Below are 19,180 nucleotides of genomic sequence, written 5' to 3'. Positions count from 1 at the left end.
GATTGTCTCCAAAAAAACATTTTTCTTGATTAGTTGTAATTCTAAAAGAGGGTAGTGACAAAGGAAGGACAGTGAAGTTGGGGTTTTTCCATTTTTGAGAAAAAGAATGTGAAGAAGTGTATTAAATAGTTAGAAGAAGCTCTTAAAATGAGTATTGGATTTATCCCCAAAAAAAGAAATGAAAGAGTTGAGTGTTAGATAGATATAGAATATTACTTTTAATTTTCTATTTCCCCTTTTGGTTGTGTCAAATGTAGTTTTAAAAAGCTTAATTAATTCTCAAACTTTATAATATATTCATAAGTATACATCAAAGGTTGGTTTTAAATTATTTAAATTAGAAAAAAAAATAGCAATCATACTCCAATTATTATCTTACCACAACCAATGCACCAATCACTAGCTAATTCAAATGTTACCTTTACTATTACAACATGTGCATGAATCATATTAACAAATCTACTCCATCGTAGTATTCATCTGCCAAACATCATTTTTTTCAACTCCGTCGTCATACTCATTTAAAGATAACGTTTGAAATTAAAAGAAAAAGAAATTCGAAATCTCTTTTTGGAAATTCATTCTACGCATGACCTTGAGACATTGCTAGATGTCTATTGTTCATGTAATAAGAAGTTATTGCAACCTTATATGTACATATCATGGAATCTTAAAAGTGTAACGTGTCAAGAGTAGTATTTTATCACATTATTGTCTTTATCCAATGAAATTTTGCTCATCAAAGTTTAGTCTATGTTAATGGGATTTGACTTTAATTTTTATAGTTAAGACTTCAAGTTGTCTGTTTTTTAATTTCATAAGAATTATTTGAGAACTACTTAATTTTTTAATGATTTTCATCTTATAATCATTATTCATTTCTATTTTAATTTATAGTCTATGCAAAAAAAAAAAAAGTTTTTAAAAACATTCCCTATTTGGTTCTCAAAACTTTGATCGAAAACATATATCAAGTAATAGTTATTTCCATTGCCTCGTGGGTATGAGACAACATAGAATATAACTATTCAAGTGCGTCCTATTATCAACAGTAATCATGAATTGATCTAATGATAAATAAAGAGTGTGAGCCCGATAAAGGGCTAAAAGATTGTGAGTTTAATTTATGGTGACCGCGTAGTGAAGATTTAATATTCCACGGACATCCAAATATTTAAAGGATCAAGTGAGTTGTCTTGTGAGATTAGCCGAAGCACGCGTTAGTTAACTCGAACACTTGCTAACCAAAGAAAAAAGACTTCGACATTTTTTTCTTAACTGAACTTTCATCGAGAAACATAAAAGAATAAACAAAAGCTAAAAGAATATAGAAGAGGATACCTCAACTATCAGGAGTCTCAAATCCAAAAGAATGAAAATTACTTTTCTTGAAAATCCTCGACACCATTCCCTCTATGAGGAACAAGGAATAATTACAAGTTTAGCTTTAGAAAGAGGATATTCTTTCAATCTCTAATGTCTTCTTTCCCAAACTTGGCTGACTGCTTTTGAGGTTATGAAACAAAGAACTTCAAAAAGATGGCTTTTAGCCTTTTTGTTTTTGCCCAGATGGGTTTTCAAGGGAGAATGATTGGCATGTTCAAAACAGCCACTTACTTCTCAATTAAGGCTCATTATCAAATTACTAGTTGTGTTTGTGTATGGGGAAGATGAAGAAGAAGACAATCCCTTGCTTCATAATGGAGTTGTGTGCAAACAAGGCATTTCCTTTGCTTCACAACTTCCCTGTGTAAAGATAGAGATACATATAAACTTCAGAAACTGTTTCAGAAATTTGAAAGATATCAAAATCAAACACTGTTCATTGTGAAATCCTGTTCAGAAAATTATAAGCTAGAGATTTAAGCATATGGAAACTTTGACTAGTCAAAGAAGGTATAGTTTCTCTCTCTATCCCTATAGCGCACTTTGAACATTTGATGTTTCTTCATCAGTTTTTCATCTAGTTCATCATTTACAGCTCAAAAAGTTTTAAAAGGTAAAAGTGACATGACGACTATCATTGAAACAGAAAAAGTAATCAAATCAGATCAAGAGTCATGAAGCTTAGGTTCTGTCATCTTTTATTTGAATATTGAAAGTAATATGATCATTGACTGCTTTGTAGAGTGAGTTTTTCTGATTCAGGACAACAAAAAAGGGATCCCACCATCAAACCTAGAGACGGAATTCCACAGAAAAAAACAAGATCTTTCAAAGAGGGTACTGATATGATATTTTCCCTGCACCAAATTTAATCATTTGACCAACATAATTAAAAGCTTCCTCATAAAACTACTGCTATAACTATCAAGCATTTTCAGTTTTCATCCATGTGGTTGTAGTGCAAAAAAACTTATTACTCCCCTCAATTTTCCAGATAAAAAAGAGTCTAAGAAGTTACAATGGTATTTTTCAAACCAAATGAATGAGGATTATGATTCAAAGAATATAGAGTTTGCAACTGCAGTTGCATCAGCTGCATTTGCAATTCGCTCTAAAGAAGAAACAGATTTACAATATCAGAAAAAGAAGAGAGAAAGCATGGAAGCCTCAATAACAAAGGTTAAAAGTAGAAAAGATGACACAGCTGCATTTGCTCCCAGAATAACAAGACCATTATCTAAAAAGGAAACACAAACAACCAATCCTGGTAAATTTAAATAAAGCTTAGAAATTTCTTATAACAACTTCTCACAAAAAAATTTCATGTTCATGTTCATGTTCATTACACTAGGTCAATCTTCAATAAAGAGGCCAATGGAGCAGGAAAAGAGGGAATCAGTGACTGGAATTCCTAAACCTCCGGCACCGCCGAGACGAAGCCTCATACCAAGTAGAGCAGATGTGTGGGAGAGAAATAAGATGGAGAGGATTAGTAAAAGGTATATACTAAATACCAAGTGCTTTATCAGTTTAATATTCTGTTTGCTGCTGCATCCATCAATCTTCATAAGTTGACCTCAGTTGCAAGTTCTCAAGTTCATGACGCTCTTGCACTAGATTTCTCACCTAAAATTTTCTTATCTAGCTCTTATCTATGAGAATCTCATATTTCAGGTATCTGAAGATAAAAGCTTCAATTCTTGCCTGGGAAAATGAGAAAAAAATGCATGCGAAACTTCATATGGAAAAGAAAAAGGTATGGCCACACTTTCCCACACCTTTTCCTCTGTATTATAAACATTTTAAGGTCTATTGAAAAAAATTATGTTAATGAAGGATGAATTGGAGCGCAAAAAGGCGCTGTTCCAGCAATATTACCATGAAAACATTGCACGAATTGACCAGATTGCGGGGGGAGCAAGGGCACACCTGGAAGAGAAGAGAAAAAGGGAAGAGAAAAAAGCAAGAGAAACAGCCAACAGAATCAGATCAACTGGACGACTTCCTGTGACGTGTTTCTGCTTCCAGTATCACTAAGAAAGATTTGGTCTTGCGAACACAGAAACATGAAATCATGCAACTTCTATTTACTTACATTTCATCTAACCAGTTCTAATCCAAAATCACTCTCAAGTCATTGTGCTGTGGTGTAAACTGTATCGTATGCTTCTTTCTTTGTGGCCACAAACACTCGAAGAATGATATATCTCATTGCATGTACATAGATAAGCACAGCTTTAATCTTAAACACTTCAGACAATAATCATGCATAAAATAATTGAAGAAAAAATATACAAGTACAAGGTTTTTACATATTTGTTATTTCTGCCTTTCTCCATTTATATCCTCTCTGTGTTACAGATCCTAACACAATTCACCCTTTCTAAGATGGGTCTAGCTTCAACAGCGGTAGATGAAAATCTATCTCATTTTGATTACAACTTGCACTTTTTCCTTCATTTGAACTACTGTATTGAAAGAATGGGGAGTCTCATTTTATTAAATTTTCTTCCCCATGCTTCCAAATGTTCGTACTTCACTCAAGTTTACAAAAATCTTAATGGCCTTTAACAAAGTTCATTGGCGTTGATAATTCTAATTTGAGCCAAAGGAAAGATGCATGGATCATGATATGAGATCCTGGTTTGAATTTTCCCACCAGTTACATATAAGTCTAAATTCTATTCATCCACAAGTGCAAACAATTATGCTCTAGGATTTATAATGCATTTAACTGTTGATCCAACAGTACTAAAGAAGTCGAATATGAAAAATCCTAGGAGAACGGAAATTAATACAGGATTTTTAGAATTCACTTGTTTGTTTTTAAAAGTTACAGCAAGTTTATGATTTCTAGTTGTAAGTTATATGTGATGAATCATGGAAAGAATAATTGAAACAACAAAACTTGTGAAATTCCAGCTAAAAATCATAAAAGATAGCTATGAGCAGTCAAATTTTAGAAAGGAAAGCAGCAGATGATCAGGCAGAGTAGAATGATATCACAAAATATTTCAAAAATTTAAAAGAAAAATGCTTCTTAGGACATGTTACTTTCCTTTCCCCAAGTAATTCTAAATATTTACAACCAAATTCCAAGATTCTTCCATGGTGAAAATAAATCAGAATCTGAGAAGAATAACACATGGTGAGGCTTTGTAATGGGTGGACAAACCTGTCTGTTAGGACAAAGAAACCATACTGTAAATTGCAACAGAGGGACCCCAACTACAAGGCCAGCTTCAGTGAAATAGACATTAAACTATGTTTGTCTAACCCGTCATTGTTTCAGTAACAAATTTCACAATCTGCCACCTTTTTTACCAACTGAAGGGTAATCCATGACGTCACATCTGATTTTTCCATGAATTGATCAGCAAAAGTGAATCTCCATACTTAGAAGTTAGAGAAAATCTAGTGGTTATATCTTAAATTATCATTTTTTAAATTTCTAACTAAAACAAATAAGCATGAAACTACTCCACATAAACTCTTAAAAATGTTTTGAAGCCAAAACTGAGTATCACACAAGATAAATGGGTATATTTCATTTTTGGTGAATATGCAAATATGTGTATAGGATACACCGAATTTGATTGGGGTTTGTTATATTAACTCAAAGCTCCCATCTAATCTATCATTTATGCTTCAAGGAATATTTCACTTATAAATATAGAATACATGTTCTATGGTTTTGAAAATTCTTCAACAACTCTAAACGCATAAATGCTAATACCTTAATGCATTCAGTGATATCACATGTTTGTATCCATATAATTTCCGCTGTTGGAAGATTTAACAATCTCCTATTGATGGCTGTTTAGGCATTATATGTTTCACAGGAGTGCAGCTCCAGCCGTTAAAGAAAGACTCGATAGAGAAAAAATGATGACAATGACAACTTCTAAACTAAATTGGAAGAGAATAGAACATGTGGTGTCAAGTTATAGCCTTTAGTCTATTTATTCACCTAACTCAATTAAGTGTTCCCACCCTGCTTTGCATTAGAATATGTAGATTCATTTCACATACAAAAATTCATCAAAGGATTGCCTACATTGCGACGCTAGGAGAGAACCAAAGAAACCATTCTCCAATAAGTACGAAAGAATGGGGAATAACAAGGAACTTAAAATGATTGTTCTTAATCATTCCTTTTAAAGGGTACCATGCAGAATAAATCATAAAGAAAGTTTATTGCCAAAATTCAAGTGATCCAAAATGATGTTAGAAAAATGATTAAATGAATCGTGTTTTTTTTTTTTTTGTTATTTGTTTTCAACTTCTCCTTTTTGAACAGAGGAATAAAAAGATTATCCTATATTCCTATGTATCTACACAATATAAACAGAGAACATAATGATTGTTCAATGACTTAGAAAAGGACAAGTTTTGGTTGAAGCCTTTCATTTCACTGGAGTCTAGATGAATGGGATGCAATTGATTATTTCTACAAAGAAAAATGAAAGCTTCAATTTTGACATAAACATGGTCCCTTTATCAATCAGGTTTATGGTTCCATTGAACTTGAGGGGTTGATAAATCAAATAGCCTTTGGACCCTCATGAAAGACTTGCATGGCTACCATTGGATAAGTACAAAACTGACAATTGTATTATTAAATATATAATGTGGACATGATTTGAAGGAGTTTGTACGACTCCTACTATTGTGATAATGATTTGAAGTAAATTCCTATGCTATCCAATTAATTCCACTTCCTATACTCACACCCACCATAAATGAAAACTTCTCTTTCCACCATTCTATTCATCTACCCACTTTATGAATCATAAACTACCTTATTACAGATTGCAATATGTTTGTTTCAAGTTAAAAATTAGAAACAGATGCATAGATTTACTTAAATTCATCTCCTCCATGTAATGGTATTCTTTTGAAGAGGCTCCTTCACTTTTTTTTTTTTTTTTTTTTTTTGAACACAGGTAGTGAGTTTGACTAGTGGGTAATGAAGGAAAAAGAGAAAAGCTTAACAAAATAAAAAAGAAAGAAATATTACCACAACTCAGCAATGAGGTGTCTCAGGTTTCTGGCTGCTGCCACAAATAAAAGAGTTGTTGTAAAATCTCCAGTTCAGTGGCTAATATTAACACAAGAAAGGGACCAGGTGACAAGGGTATAACAGACTGTCCAAAATTGAACCCTAAATCTCCTGTTCCATTTGTTTATGTGTTGCTTGAGAGGGGAGAGAGAGACAGACAGAGAGAGAGAGAGAGCCTATATGAGTCATTGTGTAGTTCCAAAATGGAATCTGAGCCACGAAAGACAAGAGCAAGTCGAAGAAGAGGAAGAAAAGAGATCTTTTCACGTGCCTGCTGAGAAGAATCAACACAGTACCACCACTAAACCTCTTGTCCCATTCTACCAGCAAATGTAAAATATCACTTTTGTTTCTACAAATTTCAATTCCTTCATGGAAAGCTTTGAATAATTTCTGACGCAAAATATGGAGGAACAAAAATAATGCTCTGGCTGGCTTTATCAAATTTCCTTTTGTTGATTGTTACTTCTTCATGACAGCTTCTTCTGCTTTGCCTTAATATTCATCCTTTTGCAAACAAAAAGTTGTTTTTTTCCTCTCCCCCTCTGAAGTTCTTTTCCTTTTTATGTACGGTTCTTATCCATTTCAACCCCTATTCTCTGATGCCAAGGACATTCTTGTTCTTTTTGTCAGTTTTTCCTTTTTAAATTCAGGCTCAAAATACTGCCTTTCTAATAATTTCTTTTCCCTTTACTTATTACTGAATAATTTTGCTGAACAAAACCCAATTCCCTTTTCCTTTTCCTTTTTTTGTTGAAAGGTTAGAAAATCCTTTCCCATATTAAAAATCCATGACAGTCGTATTATTTTAACTTAAAAACATATCTTAAGCACACCCATTTGGTATTTCTTACTTACTCTCTTCTTGAACGTTCATACAAGTTATTGTCTTTTTTCTTCATTTAAATCACTATCTACACAAACCCAAGTTACAAAGCTGGATTTTTTTTTTATATTATTTGTGTCTTATTCAGGGCAAAGCAAGGAATTACAGAACTAACATGGCAAAATGGGCAACTCGCTCTGCATGGGATTGATGGGCTACAGCCGACAATCCCACCAAAGCCCACATGGAACCGAGCCAATGACACGTTGGAGTCCGTAGTCAATCAAGCTAAACTCCAAACTCAAGGCCCAGACTTGATCCAGCAAGGCGAGCCAGTGGTCCATACTGGCCGCACCCTCGCACCCTCTGGCGCGAATGGGAAATGGGTTGAGAGGGGGAACCAAGAACCGTCGGCGAGAAAAAGAACACGATCAACTTCCGATTATGGTGGGAAAAATGTCAGCACAAGCAACAACAATAACAACAACAACAGCAACACTATGCAAGTTGACCACGGTGATCACAGTGTGTGTGGAAGTGCGAGTGCAGCGTTTTGTAGGGACAATGAGACTACTTTGATGACATGGGCTTCCTTTGATTCTCCTCGAAGCTTGAAAACTAAATCCATTGATGAAGATTCTGCTTGTCATGTTGAATCGGTAATCTTTAATTTTGTTGTAATAGTTTTTCTTCATTCGAAGAGTTTTCAATGATCGATTTTAATATTTATGTTCAGTACAATCTTCATTAGTTTGATGAACTGGGGAGCAAAAAGATGTCTAGAAATATTCTATTTTTAATTTGTTTATTACAATTGAGAGCAAGTGATTTAAACCATAAGTTTGTAGTTATTAATTGAGTTATGCTAAACAATATTTATTTATGACAATATTTACTCTGCCGAGATTTCCAAAAGTACAATATTTTTAATATTTACAATGAATTAAAGTTTATAAAAGATTATATGATTTGGAAACGATTATCTACAATCTCATTCTTTTTCCTGGAGAAGATCCTTCCGAGAAACCCCAAAAAATTAAAAATTAAAATAAAAATCGATAGGTTGAATGTACGATGTAAAATAAAAGTTAAGTTTGTATTTGAATCTTGGGTTGATCTCAGCCGGAAAGGACCCAAGAAAATTATTCAAGAAATTCTGTTAAGAGGCTAGTTTTGAAAGATGAAAACTTTACTGCACAGTCAAGCTACCAACTGGAATGTTCTTTGTTTCCGAAAAAAATGATGATTTGTATCTTTGAGGATGTACATAAGCCTTGCCACTGGATTGGTTATACTTTTACAATTACTTTTTTTTCTGTTTCTAGCCTTAAGATTTTCAGAAGTCATGGTAACTTATAAGAATAGTCATTGAGTTGTGGTGTTTTTAACTCTACTGTTATCCTTAATAAGTGGCAAGCTAGAAAAAGAGTGTAAAATGGCATGTACTGGTACTATATTTACATGGTTCAGGAAAATCAAGAGGAAGAACAAGATACAAAGCGTGTAGCAAATCGTTCTCATTCAGCTAGACGAAGTCGAGCTGCTGCTGTACATAATCAATCAGAACGGGTAACAATCTGGTCTCTAAGACATGGTTGTTATTTGGAAGTCTGCAGTATTCTTGAAAAGTTTTATTGTGGAAGTGGTAGTATTTAAGAGCTAACTAAATTACAAAAAGAACTGATACAACACCATTGATTATGCTGACAAAATCCATGCTGTATATTATTTGCATAGAGGAGGAGAGACAGAATTAATGAGAAGATGAAAGCCCTGCAGAAGTTGGTGCCAAATGCAAGCAAGGTATGCATGAATATCTTCTTTTTGACATTCATCAATATAAAAACTCAAGATTCTCCGTGTAGATGCCGTTTAAATACTACTTGATATGAGATTGACTAGCTTAACCTAAGAAGCATGGCCACTTTAGTCCAATACACATACATGACACTCTAACCATTGGTTAGTCCAACACCCATACATGACAATAATAATAAATTTTGTGGGTAAAATACATCAAAATAATTTTTTAAACATACAAGTGCATCAACTCATTTACTTTGAACTTTCTTTGGGTTAAAAATGATATATAAATAATAGTGTGTAGTTGTGTTCGTGTAGTGTCTCATATTTGTATTTGTGCTTCTTAAATCTTAACCATTTACCTGTTCTAAATTTTCAAATATGGATATCTTAAGACTCTTTGTATTGTATGCAAGTTTCGAGTCTTTGCACCATAGAGGTTTTGTAGTGTTGAAGTGTCCAACTGTGGATTTAAGCTAATGTTGAACTCTATAACAATTGCTCAAGGCAGACTGATAAAGCTTCGATGTTGGATGAGGTAATTGAATACTTAAAGCAGCTTCAAGCACAAGTTCAGTTCATGAGTGTGAGGAGTATGCAACAAATGATAATGCCTATAGGAATGCAGCAACAACTTCAAATGTCGCTCCTAGCTCGTATGGGCATGGGGGTCGGTCTAGGCATGGGAATGGGGATGCTCGACATGAGCGGTATGCCACGTTCAGCCCCGCAAGCACTTCCTCCACTCATCCATCCTACATCCGTGCCCTCTACACCTCCTGCATTTGTTCCGCCCCACTTCTTGTTACCTCCTGCAATTCCAAGGCAGGATCCAACACAAGCCAAGCCTGCCACCAATGGCTCTGTTGATCCATTTTGTGCCTTTCTAGCCCAAGTATCGGACATTGGATTTTTATACCCTTCTTTGGTTCTTGTATTCTTCTTCATATGTGATAATTTGATTTTTTTGTGCAGACAATGAATATGGATATTTACAACAAAATGGCAGCTTTCTATCGCCAACAAGTTAATCAGACAACAAATGCAATGAGCAGCCCAACACAATCAAACAATATGCAAGGAAATTAATGTTTTCGCTAAAGCAACTCAAAGATTGGATAAGAACAGGAGCACTCGCACTCAACTTTATTCGTTGATAAGTTCTATGTTTAGTTGACAAGGACTGAACTTTGAAAATATCTGTATTTCATGATTATGAGGAATTATCGGTATTGGATTATGTAAAAACATGATTTTGCATTAATAAATATTAAATTTCTCATGGAATATTCTTGTTTGAAATGAAAAGAAGAGTAATGCCAAGACTTTTCTGTTGTTTTTTCTTTCTCTTGATCGCTATTTATGGAACAATAATCCATTCCCTACCATTAGATCACTTCTCTACTTAATTTAGGAAATTGAAAGAATCTTCAGACCGATCTAAAGAGTATCTTAGTTGGTTGCCTAACATAAAAATCATCATAGAACATAGAGATGTCTTGAGCTACACACATAGTGACTTCTATCACAGAAATTATTAGATAATATGAGAGTGTTTTCCATTATTGTAATGTTGTTTTCATCCTGTTGTTTTTTAGAGAGTAAATGAGTATATTGTACTTGCATATAAATAACGAACGGCAGTACGTAAACTAATTAAATAACAAAACTATCCAACCTGTTTATCCTAAAGAAAGAATTGTCCTTGGTTTGTTTGTTTATCAACATCAGAGGCATACACCATGTTATGCACATGGTCCATTCCATTCAATGACAAACCCATCTGACTTCTCCAAATTAGAATTTTCATTTACTTCTCGCATCCCTGTCCTTTTCAACTAGTTATACCAATCTCTATCCAAATGAATATGATTGGTTTTGACTTTGTCCCCTCTATTAAATACAGTAAATAGTTATGAGAGTAAATAAAACTATATTACAACAGTTCGAAAATGTATTAATTTGTTGTCCAACAAATTCACTCGACTTTGACCCATACCTGCTAGAGATAGTGATTATGGTAATGTAAAAGTAAAACTATGATGGTCAAAATGAAAAAAGCTTGATTGAATTTATTGTATAGGAACAAGTTTATGGAAAATGATATCCCATTATGTGGACTGTGGACAAGCTTTTCTTCTGTGGAGATTAAGGATGGGATATTGTGTAATTGTCGATAGGCTAATGAGATATCAGGGAAGGAAATGAAGGTTGGGGTGTTAGATTGAAATCGGGAACTTCCCTACACATTTAAAGCAGCAACGATCAAAAATTTTGAAAATATCATTATTTTAAAATTTAGTTTGTCTCCCATCGCTAAGAAAGCATTACGGAAGTCTCTTCAAATATCTACACATTCATTTGTGAATTTGTGCCTAAATGGACACTCAAGTTTTGGAAGAGAAGAGGCGGTCAACAAAAGTAGGTTTGCCAACATTTCTAGGCGATGTGAAATGTAATAATGGTATTACATTTTATACCAACAAAGTATTTTCAAATGTTTTAATTTTGTTTTTAAATAATTCAATTACTTTGACTAAACAAGCTGAGAGTCTTAAAAAAAACGAGATCTGACTAGGCGATTTGATCATTAGAAGAGTCGTTCTGTATGCGATTAGACCAGGCAAGCTGAACGGTACACAATCTAATTAGTAAGGGAGATAGCATAGGCTTTGTTTAGGCGAGATAGCACGCGACTTTTTGTCTAAGCAAAACATAAAGCGAGATAACACTCATTGCTTCTAAGTGTTACAACACAAAAGGTTGGGAAAAGAGTGGAAATGGATGGAGTAATGTGATAAATGAGAACAGATTTGCCCAATGAATTTGTTTAAATTTTGGTAACAAAGGATGGATAAAATAAATAGTGATTTTTGTACATAGCTAATGTATGTACTATACATGTACATTCTCATATATTAGAATGGATATACATTAATATACATACATCCATATATATAATATATATGTACATTATAATCTCTATCCCTAGGCTCTTCCTCCTTCACCGATGGCAACTCCGTCGAGCTCTGAGATCCTCTCGCTCTTTCGTTCTCTCCTGCGAACGGCCCGTCAATTTCCTGATTACAACATCAGAGAATACATCAAACGCCGTACCATTGATTCTTTCCGAGAAAATCAGAGTCTCTCCGACGCTTCATCCATCTCCTCCGCCTACGCTGGCGGCAGAGCTCAGCTCGAGGTTGCCAAGCGCCAGGCCCTTGTTTACTCTCTTTACGCGCCTAAGGTCAAGAGCATCATGGATGTCAACCATTGATTTCAATTTCTTTTTGTTTTTTTTTTTTTTTTGGTTCGATGAATTTGTAGTATTTGAGAATTTTTGTGAGAATTGAATTGTAAACTGACATTCTGTTGTTATTAATTATGAGCAAATTTTTTTCCATCCCATCCTGAAATTCTCTTGCGAGCTTAATTTCGAAAGTAAAATTAGGGATTTTTTCCCTTTGAGTCTGATGCATTCCTGAATTTTCTCTTCTGGGTTTTAAACACTATCTTTGACTTGGATGGCAACCTGTTACTTCGATACTTTGTCTTTTAGGCATTTCAACATCTTAACCTCTTGCAACTCTCGCAAGACTAATGATTTAGCGGATACCATAATGGTTTCGTATGTATCTGGGCTAGAATTGATTGGCCCCATCTCCAGGAACTTATTTGACCTTGTTTGAGCTCATAACAGCTTGAAAGTATGAAGAATACTTGTTTGCTTAAATTAGTTCTTTATAAAGATGGCATTGTTGCATCTTTGTTCATATCACTTTAGACCCATCAGAACTTGGATCGTTAAAAATTCCCGTATTCGAAAATGGACGATTCTAGTACTAATGAAGTATTTATTGATCTCAAATAAAAAAAATGTCATCAAGAACAGGGGGCACACAATATCTATTTCTCAAAGGAAAAAGAATACAAAGCCAAGAAAATGGAAGATGCAAATAAGCATCAGTCGGCCAATCTGCAACTGTGAGGACCTTGAACTCTATTTTCCAAGCAAACGACGACCGCGTCGGTTGGCATCTTTAACTCGGTCACCAAGCACCTCAACATCAACAGAAGCACGATCCAGAGCAACGTTCTGCCTGTAATAAGCACAACAGGTCATCTCAATTTCCAATGTACACCTAGTCTTTTTGTTTTTCACTTGCAAGAAAGATCCAAGTTTTTCTGGAAGATACAAGATGGAAACAAACCTGTCCATTTCACTACCCATGTCAACAGCCATTTCCTTCAGCTGTACCAAGATATCGCTCATGTCAGATAGTGCATCATCTTGCTTCATCTTTTCTACCTGTTTCATGCATAATTTTGAAACACACAGCTTATGTGAGATGAATGATACAGCGCTTTGGGAATGATAAATATGGTTTTTGGGCAACATGGTACAGGATTGTGCAAAGACTATACTTAAGCAAAAAGCAAATACAATAATTCATGCCTGTTTAAATGTCAACGACTGCTTTTAAGTAATTGTTCATAGATAGCAAATACAAACCTCAACTTTTTGAATTGCATTGGTAGGTTCAGCAAATGCAGCTTTTGTACTGGTCCGCTCCTTATGATGAGTCAATCCTAACCTTTCCTTCTGCTCTAAGTGGTTGCCCTTTCTTCTTACTTCATCTACAGATTATGCATAAGCAGATAAACAGATCAGTTGCACAGAATTCACCAAGTGCTAATCTAACTCGGATTCTCATGAGCGAGACAATCATGGTGAACCCAAAGAAAAGAAACCAACCTGAGCTTATAATAGGTCCCGAGATTGGTCGAGTTTTCTTTGGCTTCCAAGTCTTAGAGAACATTCCTCCTAGATTTCCCAGCAGCTTCTCTCCCTGATATTGCATTCATGAAAGGAAAAAGGTTCAGGAAAGTAATTCACCAAATTAAAAAATAAATGATAGAGCTTATAATTATACATGTAAAATAAATGCTAGTAATTTCCTAAACCATGGAACACCAAGATTTTCAAAAGTGAACAAACCGTAGTTCGAACATACCCGACTGAGATCGTAATCAATGTCAGCAGCAACCATATGAGTCCTGGTAATTTGCTCACCCTGGTGATGTAATGCAACCAAAGTTTGAGTAGCATCTTCCCTTATCTCTTCAGCAATCTTTAAACAGCCATTCACTGCTTTTGTTGTCTCCTCAGCTTTATAAACAGCATAATTCTCCAGTTCCTGTACCGATTGGTTTTCTATTCCTCCTGAGTCACGAAAATCATTCTTGTACTTGTTCCTTTCTGACCAAGTTATTGAACTTGAAGATGAGGGGGCATGTCCATGATCATCATCAAAAGGATTGGAACTAAACTTCTCCGTCAGTAATGAAGGGTCTGAGGAAGTTCTTTGTGAAGAAACCAGGTTTTGCTTAGCTTTAACATCATCATCAGACTCAAAAGGGTTTGGGGTAGAACTATGTTTTCCTATCCTAAAATGAACCTTCTTTGAACCAAACATTTTTCCCGAGAGCTAGAATGTCAAAATTGGCTTTAATGTAAATGAAACAAAGTAATCCAATAACTTAATGGTTTTTCCTGGAAAAGCAAGGCACCACAATCATGTCAGCAGAAGAAACAAAATACAACAAGGGACAAATTTATCAAAACAATCAATTTCATTAAAGTTAAAACGACCAATGAGATGTTATAGGATTTAGATTTTTGTTTAAGTAAAACATCAAACAGGTTAGATACAAATTGATCTAATTAAGAAGAAACAGATGGATGTAAGATCAGAACAGTTAATGGCACGATCAAAAACTAAAAGGGTACAACAAGTTAACTAAGAAAATCATGTAAAAGTCGAAGGAGGAAGATGGTGATCAAAACCCAGATACAAAAATCCAATAAACAAAAGAAAAAGTGAAAAGAAAAACTCGAGTACCTTGAGAGAGTTCAGAAAACGAAGAGAATGGAACTATTTCACGAACCCAAAATCAAATAAACTGCAAAAATCAGAACCCAATTGTAGAATTTAAAGTGGCAATAGAAGACTAGGGCAATGAGAAGAAAAATCAATTAAGAAAACGCGTATCAGGAAATTGTTGAAAGGGGCACCTGCGAAGAAAGAAGTTGAACAATGAAGAAGACAACCTTGACCTCATGAACCGCTAAATTGACCTTTTGGATTAAAAAAAAAAAAATCAAATAATGTCGATGGATTTGGTCAAAAATTAAAGAGCGATAGATAATAAAACTCAGTGTGAAATTCAACTTTTGATTGCTTTTCAATTGCTTCACTTCAAACGCTCGGAAGGTTCCATCAGTTGCAATTTTCTAACCCAACAGGGGTGAGAATTTTTTAAAGGTTCGAAAAGTTAGAACTAAATTTGTAATTTTTTAAAAACTTTTAACAACCAAAAAATTTACAAACTTCAAAGGTTATATAATTTCATAGCTACTCATGTTCGGATCATAAGTCTTCCCTTTCATGTGCATTAATGCCATTAGACTTAAACATCAATGTTTTGTCAATTTTAATTTTTTTATTGAAAAAGTATGGTTATTATGGGTTAGCGAAACATTTTTAGTTCCGAAAGTTTCCAATAGCCATCGAGTTTTTGACATTTAGTAAATAATAGTTCAATTTTTATAAATTCAAAATTGTAATAATTTAGTCTTTAAATTTTAATGATTAACAACTTAATTTTCATACCGAGACAAATAAGAGAGATTATGTAGTTGGTTTTATGTTAAAGTTGGATATAGAACTAAATTTTAACTTAATGCAGTTGGTTTTGTTTGATGAATCTCGATAATTTTATCATCTTGAGCTCGTGTAGATGAAGAATCTTGGCTGAAATTGTTGAAATTGTTGTGAGATTTGTTGAATGAGTCCCGAGATGACCTAGAGATTTTATGTTATATGAGTTTTCCGTATGTATTGTCACCAAAATCAATTATATTTATTAAAATTAAGAAGAAAAAAAGATAAATTGTTACAATCATTATTTATGTACCGAATAAAAAGGTCACCAGACTCACCGCCACTTAATTTGGCAAAACAGAAATGAGTGTCAAAGAAGTGAGTGAATTCAAAAACAAATACATATATATCTATAACAGTGAGGAAATTATGACAAACCAACACTGCTAATAGACACTGATCAAAGATTCAGAATCAGAGCTATCAGAAAGAACCGTGGCAAAGCAAATCTACTTCATATTCCTCATTGCAGCAACAATGAGCTAAATCTTATACCATAACTCCATTCATGGAACGGAACGTAACATATTTCCTCATCATCACCTAAAAGTATGTGTGTGTTTCCTCAGTAAAGACGCCCTGTTCGATGCAAGTCCCGCGCTTGGACTCTTTTTCAAGCAAATCAGTAATTTGGTACCTTAGCTCAGCCATTTCTTAAGCAAGGTCCTCTGCTTCTTCTTTTTTGCTTTCAACTTCTCTTCTCTTAACTCCTGCTGTCAAGTGTCAATCGCTAGAAAGTTAAAACCTGGAGGTTTCAAATAAAGCAGGAACCATGTTGCCTAGAAGAACCGATGGACTAAACCAATTGGATTCTAAAGGCAGCTCAAATTTTGGAAAAAGCAAATGGGGTCTCCATGAAAATCTTGCATTAGGACCAGATATGTCATAAGATAGTAATCCAGCTTAGGACAGGGAAGGGTGGTTATTTAAAACTTAGAAGGAAAGTAGGTACGAAGTAAACAAAAAACAACTCCATCAGGATCATAACTCAGAATAACCGGCAGCCAACAAATAAAATCTATTATAACTATGCCAAGGCCAACTTTTTAAAAGAAAACTTCACCATAACCAACTTAGAAGTGGTCTCCAACTGATTACCATACACAGAATTTCCTGTACCTATTTCCTCGGTGCAATTTGTCAACTCCTTCTCCAAGCTTTCAATGCGTAGCTTGTCTTCCTTGTGTGCTTCTGATAAGGAGTTCACATGGCTGCGTCAGACAAAGTCAAAGGTCACGATGTTCATCTGGATGATAATGGAAATGTCTATAAATGTAGATGAACTGAGTAAGCCTGCAAAAGGAAGACAAAGTTATGAAAAAACATCGAGCAGATTAAAGACAACTCATCGCATTCTGCACAGTAAAAGAGGAAAAAATTCAGCGTAAAACTTGCCCTTATCAGTGGAAAGCTTTTAGGCCGAGAATCTATTGCTATGTCCTTCTCTTTCTTTAGCTGCATAATTAAAAATGATACCAAATAAAGAAAAAGATTAAAGGAGACCAAAAAGGCAGAAATCTATAACATTTGCCCAAATGTACAGGGCACAATACTTGGGAACATTAATGCCTTTTCTTATTCTAACATTAAGGGACTTTATGTCCAAACCTGAGCCAATGAATGTGCGATTATGAGAGTCAACAAGAAGGATACTTCCTACTTCCTACAACTTGAAGCAACCACTTCCAATAATTTTAATTCCATACTCGTATCACGAGAGAAACTCTAAGCAAGTAGACAGAAAATATACCTGTCGACATCTTCTCTCAATCGCTAGAACGTTGAATGCACAGGGGACAAGGCCAAGTAGCTGAACATCTAAAACCATCAGAAAACAGTAAAACACAAAATTATTTGCAGCAATAGCTTAAGCATGACCGTGAACAAATTCCCACAAGGAAGCTAAAAGGATAAAAGGGAGAACCCAACTATCGTTTTCATTCATAAATGGGAATTTTTTAAAAAAAAGTCAATTTCAATTTTGAAAAAGAGGTACACAGCTGGGCCAAAAGTAAAGGACCTCCATCCCTTTCCTGCTGACAAAGAATTACAGGTCCAATCAAAGAAGGATAATAATACAAGTCAACAAATTCATCGCAACAAGCCAAAAGAAATGAACAAAACTTTAATTTTGTCTACGGGAAGCGGAAAAAGATTAGACTGGAAAGTACCTTAGCGGAAGCGAAGTTTATCCTCCGGTGAGTGAGTACCAGAGAATATCATCGCAAGAAAACGTACAGAAGAGAATTCGAATCCTGGAAAGCAAAAAATACATCAAAATTGATTTGGTTTCCGATAATTGGTTCCCATCCCACCGTCAGCCAATCAGATATTTTATTTTTGGAAAAGATTTTGGTATTTGACCATGATTGGTTCAGTTATGGCTTCCTGAATCCGGGGCCTTTTTGAAGATTGGACCTGAAACAATTCGGACTCCAAGCTGAAATTTCTTTTCCGAATCCAGTCTGATTTATCGGTGAATCCAAGACCCCCAATGGTTGCGGCGCAGTAGCAAAATGTTACATTCATTTGACCCGTGGAGCAGCCGCCTCTTTGCAGACCTCTCTTTCACAATGCTAGCACTGAATTCCTCAGCCGTCCAATCCTCTCGATCACCTGCTGCAAATTTTCCATCGAGCACCCCGATGAAATCAATAACCGCGGCGACTATCCGAATGTTGAAAGTCAACCGCCGCGTATGGCCGTCGAGGTTGGCGGGAAAGATCCGTCGTTGAAATCATGGTGTTCGACGGCGAATTTGCAGCAAATGATCGAGAGAATTGGACAGCTGAGGAATTCCTGGTGGTCGACGACGAATTTGCAGCAAATGATGGAGAGGATTGGACGGGTGAGGAATTTATTGGTAGGATTGTTGTGAAAGAGAGTTCTGGGAAGAAACCGCTGCTTCACGGCGAAATGAATGTCAGTCTCCGCCACGGATCTTGAATTCACCGATAACTCAAGCTTGTTTCGGCATCGGAAATTTCGGCTTGGAGCTCGTTTCCTGGTCGGATTATTAAAAAAAAAAGAAAAGGCTTCGGATTCGAGAAACGATATTCGAACCGTTCATGTTCAAGATCAAGCCTTTAAAATTGTGTGTGTATATATATATATAGACGTAATACGTGTCCTCACTTTTTTTCTTTTTTTGTTCACAAATTGTGAAAATTTCTAAAGACTTTCCTAAAAGCTTCAACTACAAATTACAATTTTAATTCTTTTTTTCTTAAACAAACAATATTATTCAATTTGGAACTTTCTCATTTCCCACCATTTGGTTTTAACATTTGGACACTTTGGTTACAAAATTAGCCTTTTTAACTCCCTTTGCTTTGATTGTATTTTGAAATTTATAACCATTTTGAATCTTTAAAAGTA

General features: G+C 35.0%; 3 protein-coding genes and 3 long non-coding RNA genes across 8 annotated transcripts; 2 read left to right on the top strand and 4 right to left on the bottom strand.

Annotated features, from left to right (window-relative positions):
* The first annotated feature begins 1,511 nt into the window (after positions 1 to 1,511).
* Positions 1,512 to 3,701, top strand: LOC103490088 (remorin). Its single transcript, XM_008449556.3, has 6 exons — positions 1,512 to 1,896; positions 2,129 to 2,223; positions 2,381 to 2,653; positions 2,738 to 2,885; positions 3,061 to 3,142; positions 3,223 to 3,701. Exons 1-6 carry the CDS (start codon positions 1,871 to 1,873, stop codon positions 3,421 to 3,423), a joined length of 825 nt encoding a protein of 274 aa, XP_008447778.2. The 5' UTR covers positions 1,512 to 1,870; the 3' UTR covers positions 3,424 to 3,701.
* Positions 2,659 to 6,556, bottom strand: LOC127144359 (uncharacterized). The gene is made up of 2 exons (XR_007816019.1): positions 6,407 to 6,556; positions 2,659 to 4,739 (listed from the first exon to the last, which is right to left on the bottom strand). It is a non-coding gene; the product is annotated as an uncharacterized LOC127144359 (long non-coding RNA).
* Positions 6,557 to 6,574: 18 nt separating this feature from the next.
* On the top strand, positions 6,575 to 10,364 carry LOC103489941 (transcription factor PIF7-like). 3 transcript variants are annotated; one of them, XM_051080253.1, is made up of 6 exons: positions 6,575 to 6,780; positions 7,423 to 7,933; positions 8,745 to 8,843; positions 9,012 to 9,077; positions 9,589 to 9,615; positions 10,053 to 10,364. In XM_051080253.1, exons 1-6 carry the CDS (start codon positions 6,575 to 6,577, stop codon positions 10,164 to 10,166), a joined length of 1,023 nt encoding a protein of 340 aa, XP_050936210.1. In that variant the 3' UTR covers positions 10,167 to 10,364. The 3 variants fall into 3 exon arrangements, with proteins under 3 accessions (XP_050936210.1, XP_008447543.2, XP_008447613.2); XM_008449321.3 differs by having other exon boundaries at positions 9,589 to 9,972; XM_008449391.3 differs by lacking the exon at positions 6,575 to 6,780 and adding an exon at positions 6,866 to 7,015 and having other exon boundaries at positions 9,589 to 9,972.
* Positions 10,365 to 12,911: 2,547 nt separating this feature from the next.
* Positions 12,912 to 15,405, bottom strand: LOC103490217 (SNAP25 homologous protein SNAP33). The gene is made up of 8 exons (XM_008449750.3): positions 15,311 to 15,405; positions 15,154 to 15,216; positions 14,981 to 15,041; positions 14,093 to 14,631; positions 13,834 to 13,927; positions 13,591 to 13,715; positions 13,289 to 13,386; positions 12,912 to 13,177 (listed from the first exon to the last, which is right to left on the bottom strand). Exons 4-8 carry the CDS (start codon positions 14,552 to 14,554, stop codon positions 13,078 to 13,080), a joined length of 879 nt encoding a protein of 292 aa, XP_008447972.1. The 5' UTR covers positions 14,555 to 14,631; positions 14,981 to 15,041; positions 15,154 to 15,216; positions 15,311 to 15,405; the 3' UTR covers positions 12,912 to 13,077.
* Positions 15,406 to 16,018: 613 nt separating this feature from the next.
* Positions 16,019 to 17,094, bottom strand: LOC107990764 (uncharacterized). Its single transcript, XR_001762531.2, has 2 exons — positions 16,922 to 17,094; positions 16,019 to 16,515 (listed from the first exon to the last, which is right to left on the bottom strand). It is a non-coding gene; the product is annotated as an uncharacterized LOC107990764 (long non-coding RNA).
* Positions 17,095 to 17,192: 98 nt separating this feature from the next.
* LOC103490428 (uncharacterized) lies at positions 17,193 to 18,947 on the bottom strand. Its single transcript, XR_001762518.2, has 3 exons — positions 17,974 to 18,947; positions 17,553 to 17,620; positions 17,193 to 17,257 (listed from the first exon to the last, which is right to left on the bottom strand). It is a non-coding gene; the product is annotated as an uncharacterized LOC103490428 (long non-coding RNA).
* Between the last annotated feature and the right edge of the window lie 233 nt (positions 18,948 to 19,180).

The sequence above is a fragment of the Cucumis melo genome, chromosome 12 (genome assembly GCF_025177605.1).
Source record: "Cucumis melo cultivar AY chromosome 12, USDA_Cmelo_AY_1.0, whole genome shotgun sequence".
NCBI lineage: Eukaryota > Viridiplantae > Streptophyta > Magnoliopsida > Cucurbitales > Cucurbitaceae > Cucumis > Cucumis melo.
The sequence above is the reverse complement of the archived record's forward strand: the minus strand, read 5'-3'. Positions and strand labels throughout refer to the sequence as shown.

Excerpts from the sequence above, each read along its gene's own strand:
- LOC103490088 (XM_008449556.3), top strand. The coding sequence starts at position 1,871 with ATGGAAACTTTGACTAGTCAAAGAAG. Across the intron at positions 2,654-2,737 it reads AACACAAACAACCAATCCTG|GTCAATCTTCAATAAAGAGG; the intron begins GTAAATTTAAAT and ends TCATTACACTAG. Across the intron at positions 3,143-3,222 it reads TTCATATGGAAAAGAAAAAG|GATGAATTGGAGCGCAAAAA; the intron begins GTATGGCCACAC and ends ATGTTAATGAAG.
- LOC103490217 (XM_008449750.3), bottom strand. The coding sequence starts at position 14,554 with ATGTTTGGTTCAAAGAAGGTTCATTTTAGGATAGGAAAACATAGTTCT. Across the intron at positions 13,716-13,833 it reads GGGACCTATTATAAGCTCAG|ATGAAGTAAGAAGAAAGGGC; the intron begins GTTGGTTTCTTT and ends CATAATCTGTAG. Across the intron at positions 13,178-13,288 it reads ATGGGTAGTGAAATGGACAG|GCAGAACGTTGCTCTGGATC; the intron begins GTTTGTTTCCAT and ends TGCTTATTACAG.
- LOC103489941 (XM_008449321.3), top strand. The coding sequence starts at position 6,575 with ATGTGTTGCTTGAGAGGGGAGAGAGAGACAGACAGAGAGAGAGAGAGA. Across the intron at positions 8,844-9,011 it reads TACATAATCAATCAGAACGG|AGGAGGAGAGACAGAATTAA; the intron begins GTAACAATCTGG and ends TTATTTGCATAG. Across the intron at positions 9,078-9,588 it reads TGGTGCCAAATGCAAGCAAG|ACTGATAAAGCTTCGATGTT; the intron begins GTATGCATGAAT and ends TGCTCAAGGCAG.